This window comes from Filicampus tigris, chromosome 21 (assembly GCF_054856515.1).
Source record: "Filicampus tigris isolate MCC_2025a chromosome 21, RoL_Ftig_1.0, whole genome shotgun sequence".
NCBI classification, from domain to species: domain Eukaryota; kingdom Metazoa; phylum Chordata; class Actinopteri; order Syngnathiformes; family Syngnathidae; genus Filicampus; species Filicampus tigris.
In genome coordinates, this window is record NC_141237.1 from 9,310,991 (window position 1) to 9,332,964 (window position 21,974).

A 21,974-nucleotide genomic window follows, 5' to 3' on the forward strand; every position below is an offset into this window, starting at 1 on the left:
ACAGAAAACTACAACCCAAAAACAGACTGTGACCTATTTTTTCTTTCTTACTGAGTGCGTTACTGTGGACTTCACAGGACAGTTTCCTTCTTGGCGTGCTGTGAGTCTGTTGTTTTATCTGGTTATCCTGCCCACAATTCATTCGCACACGTCTAATAAATCCGCACGAGCCCAGCGACTTTTGCAAACCGGCCTATCCTTTCCCATAATGTTTTCTTAAGCGGGAAACACACATACGTTTTAAGATCCTAACAGATACATTTTTTTTTTTAAATATGAGAGACCACACACGACAAAGAAAAAAATTGGCGTGTGCTTACTGCTCTGGGCCTGCTTTACTAAATGTGTGTGCGTGCAAACCTAATTGTATACGCCAACAGAAATAGAAGCTGATGGAATAACTGTGTCGGCTGCCAAATGGAAAAAAAAAATGTCATTCATTTTGTGGCTTTCTACAATTTGGCGATGACCGAGAGCTCCAGACTTCAGGAAGTTATTGCCCACAAAAGATGGTCAAACCGCGACAAGAAACTATTGGAATTTTATCTACTTATTTATTTTACTAAATCACACAAGAAAATATGATCACCAAATTCCCCGGCACCCTCTGATTAGTCAGTCATAGCCAAAAGACATTTCTAGTATAATTATAACATTAAAATTTAGAAATCCCCTTTCATGAGACTGAAGAGAAATTTTAACAATAAATTAGGAGCATATAACAAACAGTTGTCATGTCAATTATCGGGTTGGGTTTGTTGAGGCAGCTAACTTTCAAAACTGACATTAAAATACAGCTTGTAATGTGTTTTTGTTTTTTAATCATTTTTAATAGAGTTGTACTGTGAAGCACAATTTTCTGTTTGGTTGGTTGCCTTAAATGCGTACAGAATAATATATTAACATTAATATGAATGTAGATGCTGACCCAGATTGAAATATTGTACATTATGGCCCATTTGTAATGTATCATGTTACGATCCAAGTCCAAAAAACCCGAATGAGTTTGGCCTATTGTTTCATGATAATTTATTATTTTTAGGCTGCATTTCTTTTGTGGTTTAAAATGAGCAGCAAACATTCAAACTTGATTCTTGCTCTATTGTTGGATATTATTGCATCAATTTTGTTATGGATTAGATAGGATGGTAAATGATCACTCATTTACATAAAAATGATGTGGTGCGGATGTACCACACCATAAGTCAATTTTATCCAAATATTTGTGTCAATTTATTTTGCAAAAACAATCAGGTAGATGTGCTTGTTGTGGATGCAGTACAGTACATATTCATAGACGGCATCTTGAGTAAGTCAATGCCACAGCCATATTGGATGTGCCAAATTGAAGCGATTTGTGCAGGTGCTTTGTTCACTTGCTCCTTGTGGATGTAGCAAGCCAGAACTCATTAATACAGAACCATTGCTTTTGATTAGAAGATGATGATCATTCAATTTCATTTTGACTAACATAATTGGTAAAAAATGATAAGAAAGCCACATCCAATATGGCGGACGCACTGACATATCACTCGGAATGAGCCACCCAACTCAGGGTGACTGCAGCAAAAAGAAAAAGAAAATACATTTTTAATATCTTGGAGATAATCTGACATTAGTATTTCACAAGTGGGCGCACAAACATCTTGGTGGGTGGGCATGACCCCTATGGCGTTTTGCAGTGAGTCAAAGGTCAATTTATCGATGTCAATCAGACCACATAACACCGGTACTGTAATACTCAAAACAAAATGACCTTTTCATTCATGACAACAAAACACAAAACTGAAGTTAAATGTCATTTCTGCACTGACTTAAAATAAATATTTCAGAAAAACAAAACATGACCCTGTCATGAAACTAAAACCACTATACTGCCATTGCCTAGCTTCATAACCACATCCATTCACGCAGCGCGTTTCATAATGGGAGAAAATGACAAAAAAATAGAACAAATGAAGTTTATAAAAGAAACTAGCCGTAAGCTAACACACACGTGCACGTACACGCACAAACTTATACATGCGCCTCATTCCACTCCAGTGGTTATGAAATGATGATACTTGATGTCACATACGATTGTTTTTTTTCCCCTGTTTAAAAGTTTATCAACTATGCGGGTTTGTTGAATGCAAGTTTTGTTTAATTTCAGAATATTTACTGATGTCTAAAGCTGCCCAGCTTTCTGCATCTCTTTCCGCCTCAATCCTGTGGTACAAAATGCATTTTTACTGGTGTGGATTAAAGCCGACCACAATGGCTTTAGTTACATTTCACAACAACTAAAAAAAAAAAAAATAAAAACATTAATGGACTACAGAATGTTTCATGACAAACGATAACTGTCCGATTGCGGGATGACAGCTTCTGTCTGCGTGTATGTACCGATACTGGAAGAGCAACAAAGAAGGGAAGAGAAGAAAGAAACCCCTGTTGTGAGATTGATTTTCACAATACGGGTCTACAGTATGGGTTGGGGTCGACATATGTTTACATTATGTCTGTTTGTGAAACGGCACGGAGCTGTTTGAACATGTGCATGTGAATCAAAGAGCAGATGTTTACATTATTTGTACTCTATGTGAATGATCCAAAAAAACAGAGGGTTTAATCATTTGAGGCTGTGAAGAGACGCGATGTGAACGACCAGACATTTCCTTACATTAATTGTGCATGTGATAGGAAAAACTTGTATTATTAGATTTTGCTTTTAAGTTACGTTCATGTTCTTCTCTGAAGCCATATTTAAAGCAGTGTGTTCCATTTGCGCTAGCTACTTCCTCAGGCTAAGGATGCTGTTTGTTGTCATGTTACAGATAGGAATCTAAGAGTCTGCCAATAGATTTTGAGGCTACCATAAGTTTCCACAAAAAAAAAAAAAAAGCAAGACATGAAGAAACTTTATTACTTGTGACGGACAGTAATGCTAATCAAATGCAACAGCAATTTCGGCTGTTAATATTTTTGCTGAAGTCCTTCAGGAGTAAATTCTGGACTTCAATCATGTAGAGGTCAACTAATGCTAAGGCTCTTTGTAGATGCGGCGATGCTAAAAAGTCTGGAAATGCACAACACAATGTGGTCTTGGTTGCCTGTTGTGTTGATATTTTGGACATCTGAGCTCATATTACCCATACAGGATGACGAAAATATCAAAAAATAAACAAAAAAGGTTCAAAAAGCGAATGATAATGCATTTCACAATCATCGATGCCACTGATTTCAATGCACACTTCAATTTTTGAATGTAAAACAGACATAAGTCAGCATTAAACTGGTTAAAAAAAAAAAAAAAATGGAATAATCAGTCAAATTTGCCTTTGCAGGGAACCCCTGCATACTCGTCAATTCACATACTACTTTATGGAATTTGCTCATTACTCAGTGGCGTTCCCCAGAGCGCGCCCCAGTGCCCCTGTTTCGAGAATGTCAACCATAAAAATTTTACATTCAGACTTACCCACGTCATTTATGATGGGCCATCAAAGCATTGGAAGAGGTATCCGTCATAAATCCCATCAGACGGCGGATTTATAAATCGACTACAGATGCCAAAATCTTCCTATCGTGCCATCACCAACCATCCCGTTGACCGAAAATGCATTAAAGATGGGTGCGTCCGGCGTAACAAACGGCGGCTGTGTCAACAGTGAGTTTCAAAGCCTTTTATCCGTACCTAACCACTTGTTAGCGAAAAAAATTAGGGGGTCATCATCATCTTGCGATATTTTTAGACAAAGGAGTTTGACTCTTTAAATCCTGCTATGTGATGCACTTTATTCAAGCAGTATGCGGGTAGAATTTACGGGTTTTCCTGTGTCTCTTCTTGTCACGGTTGGGAATTCGTATGCCAATAGATCATCCCTGCCATAATCAGCTCACTTTTTTTGCTACTTTCTTAAAACAATGTTATGGTCCATTTATGAGAGCACATCTTGAGAACGTTAAAAGAGGGACTTGCTGAGCCGTTAAAATGTCAAAATTGAATTTGAAAGTCATTACTTAATGATTCTTTGCCATGTTAATAAACTTTTGTCAATCTGTCATCTCAGCCAACAAGTGTATTTAGAGCAGTTTCATATCCTCCAGTAGACATCATCACGATGTATTTTCAGGTTTATTGATTGCTGAACATTAAAAAAAAAAAAAGATTTATGAACAAGCTGACCTTCTGCTGAACGTTCTTTGGAAGCAAGCCTGGGCAAATACAGAATAAGCCTGTAAAAACATGACCTCTTGTTAATGTATTTTCCTGAAGGGGCTGCTTTTGAAATAAGGCCTATAATTGTAAAAGCAGTCAAATAAAAGTATCGGGCGGGATTTTGTGAAACTGATAAAATCCAGATATGTGGATTTTCTGTTGTGTTTCATTTTTATGATATCAGACACTAATTTTGTTATCATATTTGTGACGAACAATGGGAAAAATGTGAAAAACACTCCATGCCATGTCTGACATATTAAAGAGACAAACAACGTCGTCTAAACTAATATCGGATGGCCTTAATTTATCATACCATGTGACTATTGTTGCCTACTCGTTATCCGCTGCAGCCTCCTCCATCTGTGATCCCTTCTCAAAGTTTTTTTCGGTTACACCAATTGTGTTTTTGGAGAGATTTTCTTTGTCCAGATGGGGGCGTTTAAACCGGGGGATTTTGTTGATCTCTGTCCACTGTGGGCTTGTGAAGCCCTTTGACACTGATCTGATTAAAGCCTAAATAAACTTGACCTGACTTGACCGAGAGAGAGTGCTGGCCATCATGATCTTTGAAAATAACCCGGACAAACCACAGTCCTTCTGGAAAAACATTCTGTGGCATTTTTTTTTTTTTTTTTGGCAATGCCCACCAGGTTTTTTTTTTTTTTTAATTAAATAAAGCCTACAAGGTGAGAAAAAAAAACACACTGTTAAGCAACCATTGTATTGCGGTGCTCTTTTGACTCCTCGGGTTGTGAAGGCAGAAAGTGTGGTTGAATCAAAACTTTTTGAGGTCTGGACCTTTGTCCTGAGATGCCTTGCAACCTGACCCCTCTGAATTTTAATTGCAGCTCAGCCCAGAAACTGAAGCAAGGACGTACGGAGAGAGGAGATTGCTGATACTGCATGTCGAGGCCAAGTCGCGAATGGTTTTATAGGTCGTGAGAAGAAATCGGATGACTATCCAAAACTTAATTGGGAGTCAGTGAAGTTGGAAGAGGGTGGGTGTGATGTGCCACCATGGCGAGGAGCAAATGGAAACTCCTTTGGGGCAGCAGAATTCTGGTTTGCATTATTGAGTTAGCCTTATGTTGAGGTCCTTGTCTTTTGCATGTGTCAAGTGACACAAAAAACAAAAAACAAAAAAGCCACTTATCTGCTGCCTTGTTCTGACTGTATAGTCGAAATAAGGCAATTAGTGGTTATCCACAATCTTAAAACGATGTTAAAAACATCTCTCTGAAAAGCTCATGTTTGCAATGTCAATAAAATGTCAGACCCTGAAGAAGCCAGAGTTGACATTTCCGAACAAGGACCAAATTGCTGTTACCACTGTATTAATGAAAGACACCTCCGAAGATTGCTAAAATTTGCAACTAACAAGAGTCGCTGATGGCATAGTTGTACACTTGCTCAATATTCATTAGGTACTTTTCAGGATTTGTTTTTTTGTGATCATTGTGGAATTTTCTTGAAAGGCACTATTTGAAAAGGGTGGCGCAGTTTTCACCCAAAAAAAAACCCTCAATGTATTTTTTTATTTTTTTATAATCAGGAAAATTAAGTTAATTTGCATTTCCATGATATCAGTTTGTTTTGGAGAAATCAGTAAATAAATAACTAATCTTGAGCCTAACCTTGTTCACCGGCAACGCCCCCCCCCGCCACCCCATATCGCGGTGTGATGTCAGCGAAGGAACTGGAGACAATTGCTACATTTTAAAATGCTTAACTTACATTGCTTATAATGTCCAAAAACGGCAATCAATCGTCGCCAAAAATGTATGTGGACATCTCTACTTATGCCCACTTCAACCTCTGAAAAAAAAACCAAACAAACACAAACAATTGCTATACTTGATTTTAAAAAATGTACAAATGAGAAATGCATTTACAGTATGTGCAGACAACACATCATTCCATTTAAAATTTGTGAATTAAACTTGCCATATACAGTTTTTTGAATAAATTTCAGAGTGATTTTTATACCCACCACAAACAATACACACCAAATACAGAAATGTGGGGCCAGCCTCTTAATTAGCATACACGCTATTATAAAAACATCTTGGTCCAGTCTATTCGAAGCAGCGAGTTATACATCGGCGTGGCATTTAAAACATTATTTTTCTTTAATAGCATATGGTGGTTTGATCTACAGTAACACATTTTATATGCAAAGCTACAACAACTCATCAAATTAAAATGTTACTTGAAAGATGTTAAAGGCACTTAACAATTATACAAGTAAGCATTTAAAACATGATCAACCTTAGTGATATGAATATCAATCGAGACACAGTTCACAAAAAAAGACCAGAGATTTGGTTTGTCTCAAACCAACAAACCAGAACATAGTACTAAAAGCACATCAATGCAAATATGATCCTTATTAAGTGTTATTGTTTATCCATAAAGTGCTTCAAACCACTGTTTCCAAGGCCCGTCTAGAAGAGTCACTTACTCTCAAAGATGAATTCTGTTTTCAAAAATATGGCTTTAAGGATGCAAAAATCTTATTAATAAAGCGTCGGCAAGGCTGAAAACGTTTTTTTTTTTTTTTTTTTTTTTCCCCCCTTCGCTACAATTTTTCAGCTAATATCAACAACAGAAAATCATTCAAACTAAGGCTACGTTATTGTGAGTCACTGTCTTTCAATCTAAGTGTAACATCTATACCCGTCACAGTACGCTATCAGACCGCGGTTATACCCAGCCAACTTTCTGTTAGGACGCACATTGCTAGGGGAGGTAAAGTGTTGTAAAGTTTTTTTTTGTTGTTTTGTTTTGTTTTTTTGCACTTTATCTGGCATTCCCTACGGAATGCAGATGCCATAACACAAGCGAGTGCGTGAGATTGTGGAGGGTGACGGACGTGACTTGAATTTCTCAAAACTATACTCCCCTCAACTTTTGCTTTTGGTACGTAATACTCTTGTGATGAGTTTGCGTGCATTACTTGGTCTACCACTGATTCAACCCAAAACATGATGGTATGTATCCATCCATTATGCAATCCACTTAACCGCATGAGGGCCGTGGGCGTGCTTGTGTCTAGCCCAGCTGTCATTGGGCAGTCGGCGGGGTACACCCTGAATTGGTTGCCAGCTAACCGCAGTGATGGTATGCAGATTCTTAATATTGGTTACGTTGCATATGAGGCCAGCCAGTTTTTTTTTTTTATTTTTATTTTTTTATAACAACAGCACATCTATATGGGCATCTTCTTTAAGGACTTGGCTTCTTATCAGAAATTGTCTTAAACTGATGAGATGATTCAAGTGTATAAAGTGACACAATTGCTATTAATATCTTCAAGTTGCTTTCTTTTTTTGGGGGGGGGGCTTTGGCTTTGAGTCAGCAGGATGGAGCAATTAGAAGGAAGGTAGGCAGCCTAATAGCCGCTGGAGAGGCTCACGAAAAGGTGTTGAAGTCATGTGAGCCACAAACGCTAAGTGATTCCAGATATTATTTTTCAAACATTATTCAGCCTTCAGAATTTCTGATCCCAGCATCAGATATAAGCTCCTATGACCCATCACATGGAAACCATATGAGAAAATGGAAACAAACTGTGGCAGAACGGGAAAGTTCCCTTTAAAATATCGAATCGGTAACCTAACCCGAGCTGCGTTTTTTCAACAAAACCCTTGCGTCCACCCTGCCACTTAACAAATGGTGGAACCTAGACCATCCGACCGAAGAAAAAAACTAACACAGCTTTGAGGGGGGAAAAAAAGGGAGTTGATGATGGACATGGCTTGAGTGATATAGTGAAAGAGGAAGAGGAGAAGGAAGACCAGTGCTTTTAATAATCCATCTTCTGTTGGTCGAGCTGGACGACCTGGATGATTGGAGGGGAGGCGCTGAGTGACGGCCCGCACCAACAGGCAGAGGATCGCCCAAGGTGAACCTCACATGTGCCACTAGGGGAGGAAAAGCACAGATGATCCATTGAAGTGACACTAACTGAGAGGAATTTCGGAGACAGGCACTAGGCATCCAATAAAAGAGAAAAAGACATTCTGCCAACAAGACCGCCATTAAATTCCACAAGAGCAAGACAACATCCTCACCACAAGCACACATCTGCATATTCTATAGGGCGGTTGCCGGTTCCTAATCTCCAAGACATCAAATGGGGGGGTGGGGGGGGCGGGGTGTCAGAAAAAGGGGGAATGCCAAGGCTTGCGGCCCTCACATCAAGCCACCATGTGTGGAGACGGTCATGTGTTAGTCAGACGTGATGGAACGGAGGAGTGTGCAGCAGCCAAAGAACCGCAGAGTGTAAAAAGTTCAGCAATAACACACCACAGTTAGGGTCAAATCATTTTCAGATTAGTCAGTTGACAGGATGTCAAAAACAAGGAAAAGAATACAAATCAAAATAAATCACAGTGGAGTAAAATCTATGAGGTCGTATGATGCCTTTCGTGTGTGATGTCAAGCGACATCTCAGCATATCACGTGAGACCTCCCAGCGTACCTCGCGAGAGTGCAGTCACGTACTATAGGCGTCAAAGGATTACGGTTACTTCGGGCATTTCTTGTACTTTTGAATTGTCTTCTCACCAAAAAGGTTCGGCCTCAACAATGGGTGTCAAGAGAAGATGAACGGTGAAGGGAACAACTATGTAAAGAAGTAACGCGTCAAAAGAAGCATCATTGCTTGCTGTCAAGGTAAAGTACCGGTATTAAATTGTTCTAACATAATATTATAATTTTTTTTTTTTTTTTTTAATCTGTCCTTTCCTATCTGTGTGAGCTGACAGGGTATGTATTCTCAAGAAAGGTTGTTCCAATTCTAAAATGCATAGGAGGGGTGACAAAATGCAACCTTAAAACCATCTTTAGGACACTAGCGGAGCTAGGGGGCAACGGGGGCATTAGCCCGCCCCCAAATATGCTTGGACCCCCCCCAGGTGCTCGGCCACATTTCCCCCCGTCCCTGAACATATAGTGAATGTTTACAAGTCTTTTCTGAAGAATTGTTGGGGTTTGTAATTTTTTTGTTTTGTTTTGCGGAGCCCTTGAGGCCCCACCATGTCGCCCCCGGGCCCCAAGGGGAAAAAAAAAGTCCTAGCTCCACCAGTGCTTTAGGCATCGAGTGTTGAATCTAGCATGAAACCCATTTTACACAAATTGTATTATTCAATCCAGGAATAAAAAAAAAACAAACAAAAAAAAACAGTTTTCATGGGTTCAATTGGCCAAGAGTGCTACAATAGAGACAAAAAATATAATTCCACGTAAACAGTTTGTCATTGATTTAAACGGTTGAAGATGGAAATTACAAAAACGCTTTTTTTAAGGCCATTAATTCCATTGGTCTGCTGCATGGACTAAATTGTTAACAGTTTTTCCTAACAGTGTTTGTTTTTATATGGATGTTTATAAAAAAAAAAAATGGCAAAAATTTACATTCATGACTGAAACAATTAATTCACAAAACCTTCATTGCTAGGCCAAACACAAAATTGGTGACAGTGCCCAAGGCGGAAGCCTCTCTGGGAAATCATCATCATACATACAAATAAAAGTAGTGAGTGGCTCAATATAACGGAGCAAAAATGTTCTTATGTGCAAAGCAGCAAAATCCACCCATGTTTAGCCATTTCAGTCGACTGAAAATGACATGACAACTACTCAGGGCTCAGGTAACGACCAATCACGACTGACCTGTTTTCTGAAGCTGAGCCGTGATTGGTTGTTACCTGAGCAGTTGTGATGTCATTTTCAGTCGGCAGAAGTGACAAAATGGCCGCCCCCTGAGATGGCTAAAAAGGGGTGGATTATGCTGCTTAACTCATATTCCACAAACGCAATATTAATCCGAATGCCGTGTTGAGATTAGTGGAGGCAATTGAAGAAAATTTGGGGGTTGACTCCCCCATTAATGCAGTATTTGTTTAACTTTACGACATAAATGTAGTAAATGTGTTAATGTATATTTAAAACAAAAAAATCAGCACAAAGTCTGCCCATTTTTGCTGATATTAATAGAGCTAATATCATCCAGCCCGAATAAAAGAGTCAAGTCAACCCAAACATATCTTTTTTTAAGAATATGTTCTATGCATGCTCGATGAGTTAAACAGCATAATCCACCCCTTTTTAGCCATCTCAGGGGTGCATTCTGGCAATTCTGTCGACTGAAAATGACTTCACAGTTGCTCAGGTTTCGGATAACAACCAATCACGGCTCAGCTTCAGAAAACAGGTGAGCTGTGATTGGTCGTTACCTGAGCCCTGAGCAACTTCGGTGTCATTTTCAGTTGACGGAAGTGACAAAATGGCCGCCCCCTCAGATAGCTAAAAACAGGTGGATTTTGCTATATTCCATAAATGCAATATTAATCAGAATGTCCTGTTTAAACTAGTGGGCTTGCATGGAACATATTCTTGAAAAAAATATGTTTGGATTAACTTCCCCTTTAAAACTACTCTGAAAAGTAAAATGTATCAAGAATGACTTCATTTAAGTAAATCCAACGGAGTAAATGTAACGCGTCACTACCAAACAAACCACCCCAAGGGAGGTGGTCCAGTTTGATTAAAAGGCACCCGGAGACTTTATTAACTTTATGTTCTAGCATTATGATGGCTGACAAGCCAAGTACAATGTAGCACTGCTCAATAAACCGGTGAACTGAAAGAGATTTGACCCCAACCTTCAAAAAAGACGTTGGTTTCGTGTTATCATAAAGTATCAACATTTCCCACTCTGAATACACAAAACAGTGACAGCAGCAAAGTGTGGGATGCATGTTAATGTAGAGAGGAAAATAAAAAGACGGAAGCCCGCAGGGGTAGCCTGCAGAACTGCTATATTTAGTACCTCACATGTTCTGGACTCTGCTCTCAGATTGGGGCCTCATGACTGCAGAATGTGATTGTAAAGAGCAGATAGGATGGTAAACAAAATATTTTCTTCAGAAATAGAAAGTTAGATTAAAAAAAAAAAATCTATTAAAACACAGAGTGCAGAGGGTGACAAATGCATATTTGGCACGCTGTTGTAACGATTTCGCTATTCTCAAGAATCAGAACGGACGCAAATTGGAAATGCAGTTTGTTTGCTTGTTTTCACCAATGGCCCGTTTAGCTGGGGGGGGGGGGGGGGGGGTAAGATGCCAGACATCTGTTCAACAGGCACAATAGATTTGGTAAAACCACAAATTGATTCATTTCTTCGGTGTGCTGGTTGCATCTGGTTTAAAACCAAATCTATTTTTCATTTCATATAATCAGCAGAATGATGATTAATATATGTGGAATTGACTTGTGGTCCAAACTGCTTCATGACATTACTAAAGCAGTACGATTATAACACCTGTTGTTGTTTTAATCTGTGAATTATTTGACAAAAATCCTATCTTTTGACAATGCGCAAAGAAAGGAGGTTGAACACGTAAACTCTACAAGAAATTGGGGATTTGTTGACCGACAACATCAAGTTCACGAAAAGAAGCCTGCCAAGCAGTGAAGGCAGAGGAGTCATAAAAACGTTTTTGGTTACAGTTGAATCCTCAAACAAATAATTTCCCCAGTTTGATGTGAACAGAAAAGCTTTGAAAGCGTGACTAAAATAGCATGCATGGTGTCATGAGTTGACTTTGCCTTTAAAGACAGGTGACAACACTTTGGGTTCTATTTTGTGATAAAAGGCCAGCGTGCCAAAAAAAACAACAACAACAAAAAAAACGGATTGCTTTGTACTGTAACAAAATACTGTTGGAATGCTGCATGAAGAATGGCTGAGGCTATGCATTTGGCTCATTAAACATACTGTCAATAAAATACTTTGGTATGAGTGTTTGCATTTCGTATGTTGGTGTTGGCCACTTGTGACGGATTTTGTCTGCTCGTTTGTTTTGTTTCTTTACCCGGGTTCGTTTGGCATGTCCTGATCGGCCTCCGCAGCAGATGATTCCACATCTGCATCTGCGCTGCTCTCGCTGCCCTGCGCCGAGAGGCCGCACGGAGACTGCGAGGTCGCGCACTCACCACTGACACCCCGTGCAAGCACACACAAAGCGAGACAGTTGTTAGCGATTATGTTAATTCGGCATAAAAGCATTGTAAGTAATGCAGACAAAATATTTTAGGGTTGACTTGTCATTGTTCAAGATTTTTTTTTATTTTTTATTATGAATTTGTTTGATGTGCTACTTGTAATAAATTTACATTGTGTAGCAAAATGGAGACAATGCATTTTAGTACTTGGCAGCAATTGAGGCCCAAAATGTTTGATGTCTAATGGCTGCAGAAGAAGTACAGTACTCAATAAACAAGAAATATGGTCCACGACGCCTTTGCACTTCTGATATCAATGTACCTAATGTAGCCTAATTCGAGTTATTTCAAGCCAATTTCCAATGTGGGACAATATCATTGCGGTCTGTGGGGCCGAGAGGGAAACAAAGTTAAATTCCTTCCGTTTTACGTTAACATTCGTATTTGCTTTCTCGTTCTCATCTAATCGCTAGCTGTTTTTGTCATACCAGAACAAGTTGCGTTTAATCTATCAAACAAACATAAAGGGGAAACTTAAGGGGAAGCTCAAGACATACCTTTTTAGTGTGGTTTTTAAATAATTGCTCTTAGACTCTTACTATTTTTATCCAATCTTATTGTTTTATAGTTCTTAGCTTCTTTTATTGCTTTGTCTTTTAGCTTCACTGTTTGCTGTTGATTTTTTTTTTTTTTCTTTTTCTCCAGGTTTTAGCTCCAGTTTTTCCTCAAGGCGGGCCTCCGCGCTGGGAGGTGTGGCTTCCTGCACTATGTTGAGGGTCTGCCCCGATTGATGTGGCCCGGGGGTCTCTGTGGTGGTGGTGCTCCCCGTGGCCATGGGCTGTCATTCCTCTCAGCGTGGATGAGCTTGTACCCCTTGGGTACTCTTTCCTCATATAGTTTCTCTATGCCTTGCCATGTCTCTTTTTCAGGTTATATATGTGTGTGTGTGTGTGTGTGTGAGTACAGATGTGCTTGCGGATATCTGTCTTTGTGTATAGTATTGCGAGGGAGAGAGGGAGGGAGGTTGGGAAGGAAGGCGGGAGCGGGTTCTGTTTTTATGGTGTATTTTGACATTTTTAGTGTACAGCACCTTTGAGTTGTTTTTTATATGTGAAAAGTGCTATATAAATAAAATTTGATTTGATTTTTATTTAATTTCATAAACTATTTAAAGGGAAAGTCAACCCAAACATATTTTGTTCAGGAATATGTTCTATGCAAGCCCAGTAGTTGAAACAAGGCATTCTGATTAATACTGTCTTTGTGGAATAAGAGTAAATCCGCCCGTTTTTAGCCATCTCTACGGGCGGCCATTTTATCACTTCTGTCGACTGAAAATGACATCACAACTGCTCAGGGCTCAGCTAATGACCAATCACGGTCTGTTTTGTGAAGCTGAGCCGTGATTGGTCGTTACCTGAACACTAAGTAGTTGTGATGTCATTTTCAGTCGAGATAAGTGACAAAATGGCCGCCCCCAGAGATGGCTAAAAATGGGTGGATTTTGCAGCTTAACTCATATTGCACAAATATTCATCAGAATGTCATGTTTCAACTAGTGGGCCTGCTGGGAACATATTCTTGAAAAAAAAAAAAAAAACGTGTTTGATTTCCCTTTAACATACACAATGCTTCACAAAAATAATGCGCCTTTTAACTTATGTATGATTTTTTTTTTTTTTTTTTAAATAGAGACCTCTTCATTGTTTTTGCGCCCATCAATAAGGTGCACCTAATGGTCTGTAAAATACGGGCAATATATCTCTAGGCAATGCTACGATGAGCTTTGTAGAAACATTTTTCTTTTTCTTTGCTACCCATAATCAGAAACTAGGATAAAAGAAATGGGAGACTAATGACTTTACTCTGTGTGCACATTCTGAGTCATATCATTCGTGTTAATGTATGTGCGTGCATGCGCATTTCTACTGACTTGATATGCTTTTCCATAAGCAGAATGGCCTGCTCTTTCTCCTGAAGGCTCTTCTTGAGCGAGGCAATCTCTTTTTGCTTCTCCAGCAATTCTTTCTGAAGACGATAGTTGCTTTCTTCTAGAGTCTCACAGAAAGCCTTAAGGTGGATGCAACAAGTGGCAAAAAGCAGAAAAGAGTTCATTCAACACCATGAGAACAAAATGCGGGGCTCTTAACTCATTTTTTTGCACTGGTTGCACTTGTGTGCCCAACTTTTTTTCTTTGGTGTACACAAATTTCACATTCAACACCACAGTTTTGTAGTTTTTTTTTTTTTTTTTTTTTTTTTTTAAACAAAATTGCTGCCTGTCTTTTTGGGGCAATACTGACTGGTAATTAACAATCTGCTAATCATAAAGCTCTTTTACAGTTGTTTGGATGGCCCAATCACAATAGGCTTTGCATCTTCAAATACGCACGCAAATATCTCGACCGCAGCCAGTGATGGGTGGGCGCAGCCTTCACTTTCTCTGATTTGTTCAGACCTCGAAGTGCCTGTGTGTTGTAGTTGAACCGAATTATAATCAGAGTCGCGGAGACTTCCCCAACCTCTCAAAACGTGAGTTGTGCCTGGCCGTCCAAAGTGGTCGTAATCGACAGCCCTGAGAACGTCAACAATCACTTGTTGTAATCTTTGGCTTTGAACGCCTTTGTTAAACAGAATTTGCATACAACATGTGGCTCCAACAGAGCAGCACCAGATCTTAAGCTACATTTGCAGTGAACTATGTTCCCGGCGGTCACCGCAGCCTCAAAACTTAGGGCCCAGTGGGATTTTGACCATTTTATCTCCATATTAAAGTGCTGCTACAGTACGTTGTTCTCAAGGGCGATCACAGTATCCGTGACAGGAAGTGGCTGGTGAGCTCAAAAGCTTTCACGGCACAATTTAGTTTGGAACATGGTGAGCCCCGGATACCTCCCGGCATGTTACCTTTTAATGTGGTTCCTCACATTTGCTATATTCTGTCAAGGCTTTCTGCCGATGTCATTGTTGTGAAAGTGAGGATGCTCAAATGTTTGATAATATTAGTTTCCCGTCAACAACTTTTTCCCTTCTTGGACCAAAACATGCAAAAGAGCTATTATTCTCTTACACACTGCGCTGGCATTGTACAACCACAGGTAGGCCACAGCAGGCATTGTAAGCTCAAGGAAGCATACGGTAAACATTTGTCAACGTCTCTATCCACCTGAAATGATTCAGTCCACCTGCTCCAGCCGGCAGAGCGCTAACTTTTTACAGGAAACAAGGCGGAGATGGCAGGATGCCCCAAAAAAAAATGAAAAGAAGCACGTAAAGAAGGGTCAACATTACAGTACAGTTCATAGGCAAGATGTTAGTGGTTCCTGTAATGGAAAGTTCTGGAGAATGAGCCTTTTGTCTTTTCCGAACTTTGTACATAATTGATAAACTAGCTCACTTTTCTTCCCATACAAGCTCTAATTTCTTCTATACGAGCTTGGAAGTTTATTGTCGAAACTGAACATAAAAAAAAAAAAAGGGAATTACATGTGTACTTCAACCAATCACATAGTTTTGCCTTAAAAATAATAAAAGGCTCATTTAGATTATCGCTAACAACTCAAAACACTATTGACATGTTAACAGTTCATCAGCAGCTGCGGTTTCAGAAGCAATGGCGATTTGAACACTACTGGTGGCGCAATCCACGTGCACAGGTAATATAAGTACACGCTCAGAAACATAATGACAAGTGGTTCAGCAGAAATCTATTCTTCTTCATTTATGCCAGCATGACTGTTATGCAGCACTGCCTACTGGTGGCCATGGTGGGCATTATAGCATTAAATGATGCACAAGCTTTTTATGCTTTTCATTCTATTTCATTATGTTATTACTCCATGTTTTTACTACGCACCTACCTTGTTCAATAATAAAAATACAAAAAATTGTTTCAGGGCATTTCATTTCATTTCAATTTTTTTCCATTTCATTTCAACGGGGATCGATGATTTCAGATACGAGTGTTTGGATGAAATATTTTATTTAGATGTATTTTAATATCTCAAGACGGCATTGTATGGCTGATCAGTAGTCGTACTCTTAACCGCTGCTTTGCAGTTGACGGAAACTATTCCTAGAGCTTGCGTTTTGCGTTGTTCTTTTCACAAATATGGAAATGATTTCTAAAAACCTTTAAAATGCAGACTTTTATATAAAACAGTATCAAAATTTACTGCCTGCAACATGTGATTTCATTTTATGACGCTCAAAACCCCTGGCAGCATCCCCGACTGTGGCAGCGTAAAAACAGCCTGATAACTGTTCCCACGCAAGACTACAATTCACTCAGTTCACTCTGAATACAAACAATCACATATCTCATGCGTTATCGGGCTTAAGCAGCAACAAAAGTGTTCCTGTAACACTAAATCGTAAAACTGTACTTGTATGCCAAGAACATACTGCCAATTCTCTTATAATTTTATCAGAATTTTTTTTTTATTAATCCGAGTCAATTTTCCGAGACATACCGTAGACATCAGTCGCATACAATCAGCAGTTAAAAATGTCTATATAATACAAATTTGTATTTATGTAGCACAGAAAACCACACCACACAAACCTCTTCCGGCACTTGCCAAGACTTACCCTGCTCTCCTCCAAACTATCAAAGGGCCCCGGCGGCTCATCCAGACATAAAAACTCTCTCACTGATTGGCTGTCAAACAGAGTTAGAGCATGATGTAAGTATTATTCTTGAGGTTCAACATCGAAAAGATCACATCAAAACATAAAGATGGTTCAACAACACGGTTGTGTCACACACCAGTTGGCGATGTCCTTGTGCGCAACTAAGTTTTGCAAAAAGGCCTGGAGTCCCAACTGTCTGTCTTCCAGGAAGTCGCTGTCATAATTGTCTTTAAACCACCTTTTGGGAGGCAGTGCAAGCCGAAAGCCCGGAAACGTCTCTTTCAACTACAGGAGAGCGCACACAAACAGAGACGCGCGACGATCTATTAGGACACATTTGAGTTTTAAAATGGACAGACCAAAGGCCATTTGTAGATGAGGGTAAAATAAATAAACAAAAATAAATGCTAAAAATATGTAAGAATTCGCATGTTTAAATTGCATTATTTATACCTAATTTAAAAATAATTCGCCAACTATTTCATAAAATGCACTACCGGTACTGTTGAAAGGTTTGGGGTCACTTAGAAAGGTCCTTTTTTTTCTTTTTTTTTTAAAGTAAACATGATTTTCCCCAATAAATTCAACATTAAAGAAATCAGAACTACAGTCTACTGTAGGCCATGTTAATTTTGGTTAAATAATAATAAAATAAGAAATAATTAAAAAATTATAATAATAATTAAAAAATAAAATGAAAGAAAATAAAAGAAAATGAGTGCCTATCTTAAAACACACACACACACACACACTGGTGAACAGCACATTTTTTACCACTTGTGCTATAAGATGTGATGACAAAATGTCAGGAAAAGACCACGAGAAAAAAGAAAAAGTGTGCGCCGACTCCAATTTAACGATACAACAACCTGACATTAATACAGGGGTGAGTAGACTTTTTATAATTACTGTCTGTTCAAGGGGCACACTGTACTTCCTTTTAGGTGTGTGTGTGTGTGTGTGTGTGTGTGTGTGTGTCAATGTGCATTCACTTAAAATGGAAGCCATGGTGAGCGCAGTGCGAACTGGCGCCAGCCACACATCAGAAGACCGCAATGCTAATGAGGTGCAGCTTTCAATTCCAAGTGACAATTTTTAGACTACGTACATAAATCCGGTCGGACAAATTAATAATCAAGACTTTTGGGTATAAAGATAAATTGTTCATTTCTACCGCATCTATAGAAAAACAGCGGGGAAGGAATTCAATTTGTTGCATACTGCTTATTGGTGGACAGTCTCGCTCGCCTAGTTAATTCAGGGTGGTTGATTGTTTGGGAATAGTGGGCTGTTTTGTTTGGCGGTAACCACTTCCAGTGTGTGATCCAAAACAAAACCGGCGGAGACAACAAAAGGTTTAATTGCAGTCAAATCCCTTAAGGGCTAAACTCCAGCGTCACATGGCTATTATTCCCCTCCGCGTAGAAGCAAACATGCAATGACAACACACCTTGTCGTTGAGTCTGGAAAAGTCCGCGTACCTCCTGAAAACAACCCAGCTCTCATCGGTGGTTTTCCTGACCAGGACTTTATACACCTACAGCACATTGCGGACACAGCACACAAGACACGCATGTTGAAAATGGCAAATGTTGGTTTTGGAGGGTGTCAAAATTAAAATGGATTCATTGACAATCAATCAATCATCAATTTTAGGGACAACTGTTTTGATCATCGATTTATCGTTTAGAGCCACTGTATAACTTGAAATAGTCAAAATGCGCTGATTTCAGGCTAGTAAATATTCTCAGATTTGTGGAGCCCGTCAAGAAAGCAGACAATTTTTAGACAATTGCAAACATCTGCTTTTACTTTGGAAAACGAAAATGTTTTTTCCCTTTTTTCGGACACGTACGGACCAGTGTAGCTCCGGATTAAGACTAATATGGATAACTTGGACTTTGATCTTTCTTGAGATATGCATTTATTTATTTATTTTTTTATTGCTGCACTGACATTTGTGCGTGTACGTGGGCTTTTGTTGTGTCACTTGTGTGTTTTGTGTATAGCGCTTTGTTTTGTTGTTGATTGTGAGGATGTTGTTGCACTCGTCTTTTGTTGCAATATGTTAGTGATTGTTAAAAAAAAAAAAAAAAGTTATATCTCAGGTGTCATATGCAATTAAAGTATTTCTCTGCTTCTGTACCGTAAATTTTGCCCTCTCCTCCATGACTTCGTATCCAAGAACTGTTGGGGTGATTGGCCTCTCCTCTCCTCCTCCTTGCTGGCTCCCTATAGGGGCCGAAATAGAGCGGGGGCAACTTGAATACTCCACCGAGGGCTCCAGAGTCCCATTTTCTCTAGTCTGCATGATGGGACTCCGCAGAGCCGGTGGCGTCTGGCTTCGACTGCTTCTGTCTGAACTTGCACATCGTCTTCCATGTTCTCCCACAGCTGCAATGGTGACTGGGGATGAAGAATGCGAGCTAGTGGAGACGCTTCCCAGCGAGGAAGCTCGCGGTGGCCTTCTCAGCTTGTTACTCGACGAGACTCTGTCCAAGGGTACTGGGACAGGCACAAACGGCGACGCCATCGCCCCCCTCCCCCCTGCTAGTGACCGTCACTGCCGCCCCAATGTGATGACTTGCTTCTGAGGCCTGGCTCAGTCAGAGGGACTGGCCAAGATGGTCAACAACCTGGACAAAATGTTGAAAAATGTTTTATATGTTTCATCACCATACAGACAAGCTTCCATGCAATTCGTAATAAACAAATCAAGAAAGTACACATTTTGCTGGCACGATGGGGAAAAAGAATGCAAATAATCTTGCTGTCAACATCCCGTTTCTGCCATGTGCATGTGTACAATTAGCGGTCAGTTTTCCTCCAAAAGGCCATACTAAATGTTTGAAAATGTTGTAACTGTTTATTGTTATACCGTACATAACGATGTGCTAAACAGAGTTGGGGTTTTCAAAACAGTTCAGTTGAGGTTGTATTTGTTTTTATAACTGAATGGCCAGATCAAATGTTGTCCCGTGGCTTAAGTTTCCTACCCATGATGCTTTCCATAGACCTTTTGCATTGTAATAGTCAATCCAGCTGCTTGACATATCTAGTTACTGTTTGTGGACAGCACAAATAACAACTGTTTTTAATAGTTATGTTTTTCCACTTCTGACTTCCACTACTGTATGACATTTCTGCACACTAGGAGGACAACTATAAATTACGAGTGAAACACAATTACGATGCGTTATCTGTTAACTACTGGTAAGTATTAGAATCTTGTCACTAGCAGTACTGTACTAGTAGCACAAACAACAATACACAGCGGTATCATGTGCTGCAGCACTTTTTGTCCATACTAAGATAATTCGGCGCACTACTACAACTAGGGCAAGCTAGTAGGACGACTATGTCTTACTATTAATATTTTTCCACGGCTGCATTCTACTACTGTATGACATTTCTCCACACTACTAGGTCAACTTATCTTAAATATAACTGTTAACTTAACTGTTATTAAACTCATATAAAATCATATTAATAGGACAACTACGTGCTACTAGTGAGGCAAAACTAGTTGTTGGCATGTTGATGCTACTAGTGGAGCACAGAAGTATAATTGTGTACAAATGGGCCAAAAGTGGAAATATTAGTAGCACAAAGGTTTTGCAGCAGTTATGTTTACCCCTACAGGATATATATCCTCCTCCCGTTTTCCCACGCCTCCAACCCAAATAACTTCACGTAGTAGTGACGTGCATTGATCAATTGCTTATCTGCCGCCTAGTAAAATCTACTTGTTCATCTAAACATAAGCATAGTTGCTGATAACTAATCAACATCTGTTAACGTTGCAAGCTAGCAAGTGCAATCAGTCACTTCAGTCACATTTTTAAAACAGCCAAGGATGCAAGTAACTTTATACTAAGGACCAATGACCAAACAACTCTTGCTGCATCATCCAGGAGTTATTTTCCAAGTTGGGAAAATGGATGGATGGAAGTAAGAGTTGTAGGACCACTACAATACCATGTTAGCTAGTAGGCTAGCATGTGTGGATATTGAACACAATTCAAATGACGAATACCAAAATGCCTGACTTACCGTAAAGCAGGTAACGTTCCCCTGCAGAAGAACTCTTAACTATACTCAGACAGTGGGATGTGTGATTGTCTTGTTGCTGTTTGTCCATTTCACATCGCACAGTCATCTGCTCCTCTGTATCATGTTAGCATTCTTGAGTCTCAGTCCACAAGTGCAGTGACCTACTACAGCCACATGAGGGAGCTATAAACACGTAAGTGGCTCCTTATAGTGCGCCGCTTGTTGGGGTAGTGCATGGTACAGTAGATTTATGTTTAAAACAATACTGTTTTCCCTTGCTTTGTGACGTGGAATTTAGTTATCGTTTTGAGGTCAAGGTCAACAATTATTGAATGCAAGGGCCATCGTGTAATCATCAATTAAATAGCTTATATTTAGGATTTCACAGTCATAAACCAGCCCTTTGAGGTCAATCATAACTCTGATGTGGCCTGTGATGAAAATGAGTTCAACACCCTTTTACGAGATAAACTGCCTTTTTTTTTAAAAAGAAAAAAAAAAAACATATGCACTGGCTAATGGCTCATCAATAACAAGGAATTCAAGCGAGATTTTGTGTGGAAGTGTTCATAATTGACCTGGATGTGGAGGGATGAGTATGCTCCTACTTTCCTATATTTGCATAAACAGAAACAGTTTTTTTACAAACTGTTTTTATATAATTTTTAATAAACAGAGATATCGTGACAAGCTCCTACAGCTAATTGTTGTACTGTTCACTCACAACCACCACCTGCATGTTGGAGCATGATAATGCATCTACACAACACCTGGAAGCTAAAAACATCCCAATTCTTGCATGGCCACCATACTCGCCAGACATATCACACAGGACTTTGAAGACTTTTTCTCACACTCCAAATCCATTACCGGTAAAGTCAAACCTGTTGAAGTTGGCAACAGGCCTAAACCACAAAATTCATTTAACAAAGTATTATACAGTACAAGGTGTGTCAGAGAGGTTCAATGACTGCTGTCACAAAAGGTTGTCTGTGTGATAACCCCCGCCCCCTTTTTTTTTTAGGGACTCACTGGATTTTGGTCGTATCAGTGTGTATCCCCCCCCCCACCC

The 21,974-nt window shown here is 39.5% G+C and overlaps 1 protein-coding gene across 3 annotated transcripts; it reads right to left on the reverse strand.

Annotated features, from left to right (window-relative positions):
- Positions 1–6,049: 6,049 nt before the first annotated feature.
- Positions 6,050–21,061, reverse strand: snx16 (sorting nexin 16). 3 transcript variants are annotated; one of them, XM_086019935.1, is made up of 9 exons: positions 20,903–21,061; positions 18,996–19,485; positions 18,300–18,386; positions 16,986–17,134; positions 16,808–16,877; positions 14,151–14,287; positions 12,088–12,210; positions 11,040–11,081; positions 6,050–8,127 (listed from the first exon to the last, which is right to left on the reverse strand). In XM_086019935.1, the coding sequence occupies exons 2-8, from the start codon at positions 19,380–19,382 to the stop codon at positions 11,063–11,065; spliced, it is 972 nt and encodes a 323-aa protein (XP_085876061.1). In that variant the 5' UTR covers positions 19,383–19,485; positions 20,903–21,061; the 3' UTR covers positions 6,050–8,127; positions 11,040–11,062. The 3 variants fall into 3 exon arrangements, with proteins under 3 accessions (XP_085876061.1, XP_085876060.1, XP_085876062.1); XM_086019934.1 differs by lacking the exon at positions 11,040–11,081; XM_086019936.1 differs by lacking the exons at positions 11,040–11,081; positions 12,088–12,210.
- Between the last annotated feature and the right edge of the window lie 913 nt (positions 21,062–21,974).

Coding starts and splice junctions, on each gene's coding strand:
- snx16 (XM_086019934.1), bottom strand. CDS start 19,382: ATGGCGTCGCCGTTTGTGCCTGTCCCAGTACCCTTGGACAGAGTCTCG. Junction 18,387..18,995: donor AGGAGAGGGCAAAATTTACG/GTACAGAAGCAG, acceptor AATGTGCTGTAG/GTGTATAAAGTCCTGGTCAG. Junction 8,128..12,087: donor GACATGCCAAACGAACCCGG/GTAAAGAAACAA, acceptor TTCCTCCCCTAG/TGGCACATGTGAGGTTCACC.